The following is a 14,448-nucleotide window of genomic DNA, read 5'->3' as shown; positions in this document are numbered from 1 at the left end:
GCATGGTAATTATGGGAAAGATTGAAGGGAAGAAAGCAAGAGGAAGGCAAAGACAAATGATGATGGAGACAGCAGCCAGAGAATTGGAAATGAATACCAATGAATTGATCCACTTGACCAGAAACAGGAGTGTGTGGGCCATGGCAGTCAAAGCTCAAACTGGGCACGGCACCTGATGATGATGATGATGATGATGATTGTAAAGGGAGCAGATGGGAGTGCTGTGTTGTTAATATGACGTCACATTATGGTGTCAGACGGTAAGTTGATGAACACAGAAAATCTACAGCACATTACAGGCCCTTCGGCCCACAATGTTGTGCCGACCACGTAACCTACTCTAGAAGCTGCCTAGAATTTCCCTACCGTATAGACATGAGAAGTGGGTATTTCAGTTACGTTCCCGCAGTGGGAACGCAGGTAACGCTGGTAAATGACTCCATTTACGTGCGCAGGTGTGGATTTAGTCTATAAAATGAATTAGTTATTTAGTTATAAAATGAATGATTCCGCCGCTAAAGTAAATCATTTCTGATTTAAGGCTCAAATGATGATAAATCATTTGAGTCTTCTGATACATAACGAAAAGATATTGAAACATGATACAGTATTTAAATTGTCCATTCCACACTGATGGTTAAAGACTTAGTGATGTTAGTGATGAATTACAATTCGTATTTCGGACACTGTATACCAGCGCAAATAAGGTGCCGATATTTTACCTAAATTCTATCGCCCTTTGTGAAGGGTAGAGGACCTAACCTGGAAGCAATCGGAAGACATGTTAATTGTTTCACAGAACTTTACTACATAGTACGGGCCCTTCGTCCCCTAATCTTAACCTACATTAAGATCGATCTACCCTTCCTCCCTACATAATAACCCTGCAGTTTTCTATCATCCGTGTGCCTAAGAATTTCTTAAATGTCCCTAATATACCTGTCTCTCCCATGGCTTCTCATGCGCTCTCCTTTCCCTGTGTAAAGAACTTACCTCTGACATCCCGCTGCACCTTCCTCCAGTCACCTTAAGATCATGCCCCCGCATATTTGCCATTTCCTTACGGGGGGGGGGAGTCTCTATGCCTCTTATCATTTTGAACACCTTTATCAAGTCACCGCTCTTTCTCCTTCACTCCAAAAATAAATGTCCTAGCTCGCTCAGCCTGTCCAATGTATATGTGCGAGAGTGTGTGTGTTGTGTCAATCAGTGCGTGTGTGTGTGAATCAGTGTGTGTGTGTGTGTTGTGTGTGAATCATTGCGTGTGTTGCGTGTGAACCTGTGTGTTGTGTGTCAGTGTGTGTGTGTGTGGGTGTAGTGTGTGAATCATTGTGTGTGTGTGTGTGTGTGTGTGTGTGTGTGTTGTGTGTCAATCAGTGTGTGTGAATCATTGTGTGGGTTGTGTGTGAATCTGTGTATGTTTAAAAACGCAAACACGAGGAATTCTGCAGATGCTGGAAATTCAAGCAACACACATCAAAGTTGCTGGTGAACACAGCAGGCCAGGCAGCATCTCTAGGAAGAGGTACAGTCGACGTTTCAGGCCGAGACCCTTCGTCAGGACTAGTTGAAGGAAGAGCTAGTAAGAGATTTGAAAGTGGGAGGGGGAGGGGGAGATCCACATCTGTGTGTGTGTTGTGTGTCAGTCAGTGTGTGTGTGTGTGTGTGTGTGTGTGTTGTGTGTGAATCAGTGTGTGTTGTGCGTGAATCTGAGTGTGTGTCTGTGTGAGTGTGTGTGTGTGTGTGTGTGTGTGTGAATCAGTGTGTGTTGTGCGTGAATCTGTGTGTCTGTGTGTGTGTCTGTGTGAGTGTGTGTGTGTGTATGTATGTATGTGTGTGTGTGTGTGTGTGTGTGTGTGTGTGTGTGTGTGTGTATGTATGTGTCTCGAGGTGTATGTGAAGGCGTTGCCTTTCCATCCACACACCAGCCCTCTCGTCCCTTCTCCTGCCTGCGGGACAAGGTCGCTGCCGTTGCGCCCAGCCCGGTGGGAAGGGAAGAGGGAGAGAGGGAGAGGGCGCGGCGGCGAAAGCCGTTACCTGATGGCCAGTAATTCATGCAGGAGATAGGCAGCCGCTGCCAGCAAGGCGCCCCCGGTAAGGCACAACGTCTTCTTCCACCACGACTCCGTGCCCAGCCCTGACATGATGTGAGAGTAATCCTGCAGAGGGAAAGTGATTATGTACCCATAGAAGGAGTAGTGGTCATCAGGACCGCACAGTCCCAGGGAAAAGCTGTGATTCCTGCTCAGGTCAACCACGCATGATCGGGACGATGCAAACCCGACACCCCAGTACATTCTCCGATGATCGGACAGGTCGGCCCGAGAGGCTGCGCCCTTTTAAATCCGAGATAATTGCAGATATCCGGGGAAATGTAATGATGTCATGTTGATATAAGTTGCCGAAAGAGCAAATGTGTGAACACCACCCGTGGATCGTTGAAGAAACAGCAGCATATTGGCCTGGCTCCCGATCCCTTCCTTTGTCTTCCTGTGTTTTCTTCCCTCCGGTGACTCCGTCAATGATGTCATCACTTGTCATACCGATTCCCCGAAGACACGAATACCCCAAACATGTACTGATAGCAATCTGAGGAAAATCGCAATATATAGAATCCACTTTGCGGAGTAATACACCGTATGCATTTATAGTGGAACAATGTTCGAATAACACAAGGTGATGAATACGTGCAATTCGTTGCCACAGACGGCTGTAGAACCATAGTCACTGGGTGTGTTTTTAAAGCCAAGGTTGATGGGTTCTACCGTGCTTCTCTGTACTGTAAGCAAGAAAATGAATGGAATGAAGTGGGCCCGAAAGGAAAACGAAACATATAAGAATGTTTGCTTCATAGCCTCCCTTTCTTCCTCACTTGTCTATTTATTTATCTATTTAATTATCTGAACACATTTATTTATCTATAGATCTATTTATTGTACGTATTAATTTATAGTCATAGAGAAATATAGCTCTGAAAGAGGCCCTTCAGCCCATCTAATCCATGCCAAACCACTTACACTGCCTACACACGTTCACCTTTGCTCGGACCATAGCCCTCCATATCCCTACTACCCGTCTCCCTATCCAAACTTCTCTTAAGCAGTGAAATCGAGCGTGCATGCGCCACTTGTCCTGGCAGCTCATTCCACACTCTAATGACCCTCTGAGTGAAGAACTTTCCCCTCATGTGCGCCTTAAACTTTTCACCTTTCACCTTTAACCCATGGCCTCTGGTTGTGGTCCCACCCAACCTCAGTGGAAAAAGCCTGCTTGCCTTAACATTTTCTAAGCCCCTCATAATTTTGTGTACTTTGATCAAATCTCCTCTCATTCTCCTATGATCTAAGGAATAAAGTCCTAATTTATTCAATCTTTCCTTAGCACTCAGGTCCTCCTGACCCGGCATATATATTTATTTGTCCATCTATTTGCAGATTTTCTGATTTTATTGATTTATTCATCTATCTATTTATCTGCGTACTGATCGATTGATTGATTTATTATTTATCTATCTATTTATATCTTTATTTAGTTATTTATCTATGTGTAGTTTATTCATATATTTATTTATCTCTGTCTCTACTGATTTTGTCTATATGTATTTATTTTATATCTATTTATTTATTTATTATATAATTAGTTAATAATTTATTATTGTTTATATATCTGAGTGCCTGCCTAGTTATTTATTATTTATTTATTTATTTCCCTATTTAGTTATCTATTTACCTATTTATCTGTCTCTCTGTGTATTTTTTTATTTATAGGTCATAGCATCACAGAAAAGTACAACACAGAAACAAGCCATTCAGCCCATCAAGTCCATGCTGAAACATTTAAACTGCCTAATCTCATTGACCTGCACCAGGACCATAACCCTCCATAACCCCTACCATCTATGTACCGATCCAAACGTCTCGTAAATGTTGAAATCGAGCTCACATGCACAACTTGCGTTCGCAGATCCTTCCACACTCTTTCAAGCCCCTGTGTGAAGAAGTTTCCCCTCATGTTCCCCTTAACTTCTCACCTTTCACCCTTAAGCCATGACCTCTGGTTGTAGTCCCACCCAACCTCAGTGGGAAAAGCCTGTTTGTATTTACCCTGTCCATACCCCTCATAATTTTGTACTCCTCTATCAAACCTCCTCTCAATCTTCTATGTTCCAAGGAATAAAGTCCTATTTATTTACCTAGATAAATCTATTTATTTATTTAGTGGTGCGGCACAGAGTCATCCCTTCATGTTGTGCTGCCCCAGCAACACCCGACAGCCCCCATTTAACGCTAACCTAATCACAGGACAATTTACAATGACTGATTAACCTGCCTGCTTGGTCTTTGGACTGTGGGAGGAAACCAGAGCACCCAGAGGAAATTCACACATTCCACAGGGAGGCCATACAGAGACTTGGAGCATAGGAATACTCTCCAGAGGAAGACTAAACGTTTTCCAGTATTTAATTTAAATTACTTTACAAAGCAACTATGGTTCATTTGCATTCATGTGTATCTTTGAATTACAAAACTCCAATAATTACAGGTTAATTATAGCCTGCATTGTCGGATTTAAATGCCACACTTATCTTCAAACTTACCACCAAATGGACTCTAATTTTAGAAAGATGGACAAAATCTCCTCTTTGTCTCCAGTTTGTACCCTTTAATTGACTGACTCCCTTTGCCCCACATCAATCGCTCTCAACATACCCATCACCCAAACATTCCCCTCACCAACAGTTCAAAGATTCATTTATTATCAAAGTACACAACTCCGAAATTCTTCTTCTCCAGATAGCCATGAAACCAAGAAGAAAAGAAGAACAGCAGCACAATTACCAACCACCAAAACTCCCTCCTCTGCACAAATACACCAGAAAGATTGGGCAAAATACACAGAATATAAAAACTATAAGTACAGGAGATGAGATGTTATGTTGAGGTTGTATAAGACATTGTGAGGCCTAATTTGGAGTATTGTATGCAATTTTGGTCACCTGCCTACAGGAAAGATGTAAATAAAGTTAAAAGAGTACAGAGAAAATTTACAAGGATGTTGCTGGGACTGAAGGACCTGAGTTATAAGATTGAATAGGCTAGGACTTTATTCCTTGGAATGTGGAAAATTGAGGGGAGAGTTAATAGAGGAATACAAAATTATGAGAGATATAGATAGGGTAAATGAAAGCAGACTTTTTCCACTGAGGTTGGGTGGGATTACAACTAGAGGTAATCAATTAAGGGTGAAAGATGAAAATTTTAAGGAGAGTATTAGGGGAAACTTCTTCACTCTGAGGATCGTGAGAGTGTGGAATGAGCTGCCAGTGCCAAGTGCCACATGCAAGCTCAATTTCAACATTTAAGAGAAGTTTGGATGGGTACATGGATGGTTGGGATATGAGGGCGATGGTCCTGGCGCAGGTCAGTGGAAGTAAGCAGTTTGAATGGTTCGGTGTGGACTAATAGGTCAAAGGGCCTATTTCTGTGCTGTACTTTTCTATGCTTCTTTGACTCTAAAGAGTACATTGAGGTAAAATAACTACCTCCTCCTCCTCCCTCCTCTCCTTTTCCACTCCCAATTCTAGTTACCCTCTCATGCCTTCCCTTCTCCTCATCTGCCATCACCTCTCTCTGACTCCCCTCCTTCTTCCCTTTCTCTCACGGTCAACTCTCCTCATCTGTTAGATTCCTCCTTCGGCTTGTTGTCTTTTCCACCAATTATCTTCCAGCTTCCTACTTCAACCCCACTCCCCCCACCTACCCGGCTTTATCTCCCACCTTCTAGTTTGTTCTTCTTCCTTTCCTCCCACCTTCTTACCCCTTCCTTTCCAGTGCTGACGAGGGGCCTCGGCCTGAAACGTCGACAGTTTATAGATGTTGCCTGCCTTGCTGAGATCCCCCAGCATCCTGTGTGTGTTGCTTACCAAGGCCTCTCCTTTCAGTAGTTGTTGCCCGATATCAGCTCTATAAACCTAATAGCTTTAGATGTTGTGATTGCGTAGAGTGCACCTATGATCTCAGTCCATCAATTCCATTTCCAGTACCGTAGCTGTAATTCTCAATCCAATCATTCACAAACATTTTTATTATATAAAAGCACTAAATCTAAAATGTCTCTATCTATAAAAGCCATTACATTAGGGGCAACATGGCAGCATAGTGATTAGCGTAATGCTTTACAGCACCGATGATCAAGTTTTAATTCCCACTGCTGTCTGTAAGGAGTTTGTGCATTCTCCCTGTGACTGCGTGCATTTTCTCCAGATGCTGCAGTTTCCTCCCACATTTCAGAGAAGTACCAGTTAGGGTTACGGGCATGCTACTTTGGCACCAGAAGCGTGGCAGCACTTGCCAGCTGCCCCCAGCACATCCCCAGACCGTGTTGGTCATTGACATAAACGATGCATTTCACTGTCTGTCTCGGTGTACATATGACAGATAAAGCTTATTTATTCTCTTTTCATTATTAAAGATAGAAAATAGTAATTAAACTAAAGAACCAATGAATCCTGCCAGTTGTTGTTGGTAACTGGTTTCCACAATCATTAATAATCAATATTTTGTAACCAAATCTTTACTCACCAGGGCAAATAGCTGCCAATTCCATGATGTTATTAGGTTAAAATATCTTTCCAAATTACTTTCTGAAATCCCCGTAGACCAAAACACCTCCAAAGAATACTAATCAATGTTGCAAAACACTTTCTTTAGACCCAGAGGCTATGCTCATTATTCCTGATAGAACATAGAACACTAGAGCAAAGTACAGGCCCTCCAGCCCACAATGTTGTGCCAACCCTTAACCTACTCTTAAGATCGTTTATATATACCTCTATTTATCAAATCTAGATGTTTACTGAAAGCTACGATAATCCTTTTGGGATCCTGCCAATGTGTCTACAGTTCCTTGGTGCTGCTTTTTGATGAATTAAACTAGTTCTGGGCTGAGGAGAGAATTAAGTCCAAGTAGATAATAAGGAAACAGACACAGAGTTGATTGAGGTTATCGTGCTCGAATCATTCCATGTTAGGGGTGGCATGGTAGCGTAGCGCTTTACAGCACCAGCAGTCGTGGTTCCTTTCCTGCCGGTGTCAGTAAGGAATTGTACACTCACTCTCCCTGTGATTGAATGGGTTTCCTCTGGGTGCTCTGGTTTTCCCCCTCGCTCCAAAGACGTGCAAGTTAGTAGGTTAATGGTCACATAGGTGTAATTGGGCAGTGCAGGCTGTACAGTATCTGTAAACAAAATAAACATATTGCTTTTAATATTTTCAGTGTTCATAGTACCAGTTAATGATTGCTACTTACTGAATTTGATGTCATCACTTACGTCTTTAATCATACTCTGAGAGTCCATTCAAATCTGCTTTAATAAATCCTTTATGCATCTTTAATAGCATTCTGACTCCTGACATGGTGGGAAAAAGCCCTTCAGCATGCTCATGACAGCTGTCCACTACCATCTTCTCCATGGACATTTTCGTTGCTCTGAGAATAGCTTTTATTGTTCCTATTGAGACACAAGGGTGGCCTCTGTTTTTCTGTGAATTATTTTCCTGAAGACTGCAGAAGGATTATTCTGTTTGAGACAAAATTGTCCTTTTGCCAAGTTTCATTATAGCTTCCAATTGTAAACCAAATGCAAACAAGAGAAAATCTGCAGAATCTGGAAATCCAAGCAACACGCACAAAATGCTGGAGGAACTCAGCATCTATGGAAAAAAGTACAGTCGACATTTCGGGCTGAGACCCTTCAGCAGGACTGTGTGTGTGAACTAAATGCATCATTTTTCAGGGCATAATCAAATGGCAAAAGAGCACAACCATGGCAGACAACGCTAATGTAAAAACAAAAGAGAGGGCATACAACAAGGCAAAAATTAGTGGAAAGATAGAGGACTGGGAAACTTTTAAAACACTACAGAGAGCAACTAAAAGAATTATTAGAAGGGAAAAGATGAAATATAAAAGCAAGCTAGCAAACAATATCAAAGTGGATAGTAAAAGCTTTTTCAAGTATGTAAAGAATAAAGGAGAGATGAGAGTGGATATGGGACCGCTAGAAAATGAGACCAGAGAAATAATAACGGGGCACAAGGAGATGGCAGATGAACTAAATGAGTATTTTGCATCAGCCTTTACTGTGGATGATACTAGCAAAGTGTCAGATGTTGAAGGGTGTGAGGGAAGAGAAGTGGGTGCAGTTACTATAACGAGGGAGAAGGTGCTCAAAAAGCTGAAAGACCTAACTCACCCAGACCAAATGAACTGCAGCCTATGGTTCTGAAGGAGGGAGTAGCAGCGACTGTGGGGGTGTTAGCAAAGATCTTTCAAAAATCATTCGACTCTGGCATGGTGCCAGAGGACTGGAAAATTGCAAATGTCACTCCACTCTTTAAGAAAGGAGGAAGGCAACAGAAAGGAAACTATCGACCAGTTAACCTGAACTCAGTGGTTGGGAGGATGCTGGAGTCAATTGTTAAGGTCGAGGTTATGGAGTGACACAGGACAAGATAGGACAAAGTCAGCATGGTCGCCTTAAGAGAAAATCTTGCCTGATGAACCCGTTGGAATTCTTTGAAGAGATTACAAGTAGGATAGATAAAGGGGATGCAGTGGATGTTGTATATTTGGACTTTCAGAAGGCCTTTGACAAGGTGCCACATATGAGGCTGCTTACCAAGAGCCCATGGTATTACCAGAAAGGTCCTGGTACGGTTAGAGCATTGGCTGATTGGTAGGAGGTAGTGAATGGGAATAAAAGGATCCTTCTGGCTGGCTGCCAGTGACTAGTGGTGTTCCACAGGGGTCAGTGTTGAAACCACTTCTTTGATGCTGTATATAAATGATGGAATAGATAGCTTTGTTGCAAAGTTGGCAGATGATATGAAGACTGGTGGTGGGGCAGGTAGTGTTGAGGAAATGGGTAGGCGACAGAAGGACTTAGACAGATTAGGAGAATGGGCAAAAAAGTGACAAATGAAATACAATGTTGGAAAATGCATGGTCATGCACTTTAGTAGTAGAGATAATGTGCAGACTATTTTCTAAATGGGAAGAAAATCCAAAAATCTGAGATGCAAAGGGGCTTGGGAGTCCTTGTGCAGAACAACCTAAAGGTTAACTTGCAGGCAGAGTCGGTGGTGAGGAAGGCAAATGCAATGTTAGCATTCCTTTCAAGAGGTCTAGAATACAAGAGCGGGGACGTGATGCTGAGGCTTTATAAGGCAATGGTGAGGCATCACCTTCAGTATTGTGAACAGTTTTTGGCTCCTCATTGAAGAAAGTATGTGCTGGTATTGGAGAGGGTCCACAGGCAGTTTACAAGAATGATTCTGGGCATGAAAGGGTTATCATACGAGGAACATTTAATAGTTCTGGGTCTGTCTCACTGGAATTTAGAAAGATAAAGGGGGGATCTCATTGAAAGGCCTAGACAGAGTAGATGTAGATGGTGGGGGAAGTCTAGGACAAGAGGGCACAGCCTCAGGATAGAGGGGCATCCATTTAAAACAGAGATGCAGAGAAATTTCTTTAGCTACAAGGTAGTGAATTTGAGGAATTTGTTACCACGTGCAGCTATGGAGGCCAGGTCGCTGGGTGTATTTAAGGCAGAGATTGATAGATTCTTGATTGGACACTGCATCAAAAGTTAAGGAGAGAAGGCCGGGGGGTGGGGTTGAGGAGAGGAAAAAAGAATCAGCCATGACTGGTTGGGCCGAATGGCCTAATTTTGCTCCTGTGTCTTATGGTCTTACTGGTTTTTTTTACGCTGCATAAGCTCTGGAGTAACAATTATTTCATTCGCCTTAACACTTGTGTACTGGAAATAAATTCTGAAAACTCATCTAAAGTAGCCATTATCTGGGGCCTTGATGAAGGGCCCTGGCCCGAAGCATCAACTGTTTATTTGCTTCTATTGATGCTCCCTGACCTGCTGAATTCCTCCGACATGAATTGCTCTGGGTTTCCAGCATCTGCATAATCTATTGCATTTCTTATCTGGGTCACTTAATTTCTTTCTGAATTGATGAGAGGCTTAAAATACAAAAATCCAGATTTGTGCTTTCGTTTCCAAGCTTTGGCAGCATCCATTAATAAAAAACGATACTCATGACTCATCTGTATCTGCTTGGAGAACAGGAAGAATATAGAACAGGCCCTTCAGCCCACAATGTTGTGCACAACTAAACTCTTCTGCCCACACTATATCTATATCCTTCCACTTTCCTCACATTAATGTGCCTATCCAAACAGCTCTTAAAAGTCTCTAAGTTTCTGCCTCTACCCCCACCCCAGGCAGCGTGTTCTCGGCATCCACCACTCTCTGTGTGAAAAAAAACTTGCCCCTCCCATCTCCTTTGAAACTGCCTCCTCTCACCTTAAATGCATGCACTCTGGTATTAGACATTCTAACACTGGGGAAAGACAGTGTGTATCTGTTTATCTTTACCCCTCATCATCTTATAAATCTTTATTATATTACCACACAGCCTCCACCAGTCCAGAGAAAACAACCCAAGTTTGTCTACTCTCTCGTTGCAGGAAGCGCCTTTTAGCCCTGGCTTGAATTAGGTCATACATCCTGCAGATGTCAAACTGTTCCCCTTTGTATCACACCTCTTGTTTTTTTATTTCAAAATATACTTTAGTCAGAAATAAAATTATATACAATAAACCATTCAATAACTTTCCATTCTTTACATACGTTTCCCTTATGGTCTATACATATCCGTACTTATGGTCACCCACGTGGCACTCCAGTTGTTCACCTTACCACATCATTGTTGAGGGGTATACTCCCCGCCCACCGACCCCTCCCACTCCCGCCGGTAAAGAGACCTATACCGTGGTCCTTCCCCACCGGGCCCTTGCGGTGGCTGCACCAAGTTTCAGTGCGTCCCTCAGTAGGTACTCCTGTAGCCAAGAATGTGCCAGTTGGCAGCATTCTCCCACAGACATCTCCATGTGCTGGTAGATCATCAAGTTTCGGGCTGACCAAAGAGCGTCTTTCACTGAGTTGATGATCTGCCAGCAGCACCGGATGTTGGTCTCCATGTGAGTCCCCGGGAACAGCCCGTAGATCAGAGAGTCCTCTGTTACGCAGCTGCTGGGGATGAAACGTGACACTAGCCCGTCCATCCTCCTCCACACCTTCTCCGTGAACTCACAGTGTGCAAAGAGGTGGGTCACAGACTCCTCCTCACTGCAGTCCTCTCGTGGGCAGTGGGGTGTGGAGGCGATGTTCCGGGCATACAGGAGGGATCTGACGGGGAGGGCCTCTCTCACTACCAGCCAGGTGAGGTCCTGGTGCCTGTTGGTGAGATCTGGCGATGAGGCATTTTGCCAGATGAACTGGACGGTCTGCTCAGGGAACCACCCCACTGGGCCCATCTCATCCTTCTCCTGCAGTGCCTGCAGGACATTACATGCCAACCACTGCCTGATGGCCCTGTGGTCAAAGGTGTTGACCTGGAAGAACTTTTCTACGAAGGACAGGTATGCCGGCAATGACCAGCTGACTGGGGCGTTGCACGGGAGTGGGGCCTGACCCATCCTTCATAGCCAGGGCTACAGGTAGAACCTGGGCACATAGTGGTACTTGGTGCCCACATACCTGGGTTCTATACACAACCTGATGCAGCCACACACAAAGCTGGCCATCAGGGTGAGGGCCACACTGGGGACGTTCTTGCCCCCATTGTCCAGGGACTTGTGCATGACAATCTGTCTGACCCGTTCCATCTTGGATCCCCAGACAAATCTGAAGACAGCCCGGGTGATTTCCGAGCTGTAGGAGCGGGGGACGGGCCACACCTGCGCCAAGTACAGCAGCCCTGAGAGCACCTCACACCTGATGACCAGGTTCTTGCCCGTTATCGATAGGAAGCGCCCTCCCCACAGAACCAGTTTCTGTTTCACCCTGGCAGTCCGCTCCTGCCAGTTCTTGTTGCACGCCTCAGCCCCTCCAAACCAGATCCCCAACACCTTTTGTTAACTTTACCAAACAAAATCTCTTGGTGTCAGGCTGTCATGGGACACATACTGAGACTTTAGAAGGCATTGGTTGGACCACATTTAGCATACTGTGAGCAATTTTGGAACCCATATTTAAGAAAGTTTGTGTTGGCGCTGGAGATGTGGAAATATATCTGTAACCCCGAAGTCTTTAGGAATTTATAACTTTTGTAAAACATAATATGAAAAAATGGAATCTGTGTTATCCCAGAGTATTTTGCTGGTTTGTTACTGTGTTTGGTTTACTGCAGGGAGTACTTTGACATTGCGTAATTGAAAGCAGAGGAAAACAGGACACGGCTGTTGGGAGGTGGGGGTGGGGTGGGGGGAAGGAAGAAGCCCCAAAGACAAATGGGCTCATTTAATTCAGATGTGAGATAAGGCAGGAATGCAATTAAGGGATTCAACAACCTCAAAGACATGAAGTTGATGAAGTACTGGAATCTGTAAACATATAAAAATGATCTGCTTTGAGCCGTAAGATTGAAGCTACATCCCGATGACTTACCATATGGAGGTAGACTTCCCTTGCAAGTAATAGACATGCTAATAATTTGATCCAATCTGTGTTTGCTGCAGTCTGTTACTGTATATTTAGAAGACCTGGCTGAACAGTACACAACAGCAAGGATCCAGAGGAAGTTTAGGACAATGATCCTGGGAATGAAAAGGTTAACATATGAGGAGCATTTGAAAGCCCAAGGCCTGTACTCACTAGAGTTTAGAATAATGAGCAGGTAATTTCATCGAAACCTACCAAACATTGAAAGGCCTGGATAGAGTGGACTTGGAGAAGATATTTGCAATAGTGGGAGTCTAGAACCAGAGGGTATAGCCTCAGAATAGAGGGACGTTCATTTAAAAAAGAGGAGGAATTTCTTTTTGTGAGTGGGTGGTGAGTCTGTGGAAGTCATTGTCACAGACAGCCGTGAGGGCCAAGTCATTGGGTATATTTAAAGCAGAGATTGATAGGTTCTTGATTAGTAATGGTGTCAATGGTTATGGGGAGAAGGCATGAGAATGAGGTTGAGAGGAATAATAAACCTGTCACGATGGAATGGCAGAGCAGACTCAATGGGCCGAATGGCCTAATTCTGCTCCTATGTTTTATAGTCTTATTATATCTGCTGAATCGTTTATGTATAGTTTCATTAAATTCTATTGTTTCTTTGTACCTGTAATTGTCTGCAAGAAAATTAACCTCAAGGTAGTATATAGTAACACAAACATACTTTGAAAATAACTTTCCTTTCTGACCTTTGAACAATAATAGACATGTACTCTGAAATAAAGTTAGCAGTGCTCCAACAAGTGACTGTAAAGCGCATCACAGTCTTACCATTAAACATGTTGCTGCTGCTAGGTACAGTGCCTAAAAAGTGAGTTCACCCCCCTCCCTTATATTATTTTACAACATTGAATCACAGTGAATTTAATTTGGCTTTTGTTGACACTGATCAACAGAAAAAGACTCTTTCATGTCAAAGTGAAAACAGATCTCTACAAAGTAATCTAAATTAGTTACAAGTATACAACATAAAATAATTGATTGCGTAAGTATTCACCCCCTTCAAGGCAATATTTAGTAGATGCACCTTTGGTAGCAATTACAGCCTTGAGTCTGTATGGATAGGTCTCTATCAGCTTTGCACATCTGGACCCTGTAGTTGTTCCTGATTATTCTTTACAAAACTGCACAAGCTCTGTCAGATTGCATGGGGATCATGAGTGAACAGCCCTTTACAGGTCCAGCCACAAGTTCTCAATTGGATTGAGGTCTGGACTCTGACTTGGTCACTCTAGGACATTAACTTTGTTGTTTTTAAACTGTTCCTGTGTAGCTTTGGCTTTATGCTTGGGGTCATTGTCTTGCTGGAAAACAAATCTTCTCCCAAGTCACAGTTCTCTTGCGGACTGCATCAGGTTTTCCTCCAGGATTTCCCTGTTTTTGCTGCATTTACTTCATATCTTCACAAGCCTTCCAGGGTCTGCTGTCAGTGAAACATCCCCACAGCATGATGCAGCCACCACCATGCTTCACGGTAGGGATGGTGTGTTTTTGATGATGTGCAGTGTTTGGCTTACACCAAACATAGCGTTTAGTCTGATGGCCAAAAAGCTCAATTCTGGGATTGTCAGATCCTAGAACCTACTTCCAGCTGACTTCCACATGCCTTCTGGCAAACTCTAGCTGAAATTTCAGTTTTTTTTCAACAATGGCTTTCTCTTTGCCACTCTCCCATAAAGCTGCAACTGGTGAAGCACCCGGGCAACAGTTGTATGCGCAGTCTCTCCCATCTCAGGCACTGCAGCCTGTTGTCATAGGTCTCTTGGTGGCTTTCCTCACGAGTCCCCTTCTTGCATGGTCATTCAGTTTTTGAGTACAGCCTGCTCTAGGCAGATTTACAGCTATGCTGTATTCTTTCCACT

General features: G+C 43.5%; 1 protein-coding gene across 1 annotated transcript in view; it reads right to left on the bottom strand.

Moving 5' to 3' along the window:
- Window positions 1-2,598, bottom strand: part of faxcb (failed axon connections homolog, metaxin like GST domain containing b) — a 64,969-nt gene extending 62,371 nt beyond the window's left edge. The window contains exon 1 of the mRNA XM_063073300.1: window positions 2,038-2,598. Within this exon, the coding sequence (XP_062929370.1) occupies window positions 2,038-2,297 (260 nt within the window). The 5' untranslated portion in view covers window positions 2,298-2,598. The remainder of the gene's footprint in view (window positions 1-2,037) is intronic.
- Between the last annotated feature and the right edge of the window lie 11,850 nt (window positions 2,599-14,448).

Source organism: Mobula hypostoma, chromosome 2 (genome assembly GCF_963921235.1).
Source record: "Mobula hypostoma chromosome 2, sMobHyp1.1, whole genome shotgun sequence".
NCBI lineage: Eukaryota > Metazoa > Chordata > Chondrichthyes > Myliobatiformes > Myliobatidae > Mobula > Mobula hypostoma.
This window is presented reverse-complemented; position numbering and strand designations above follow the sequence as displayed.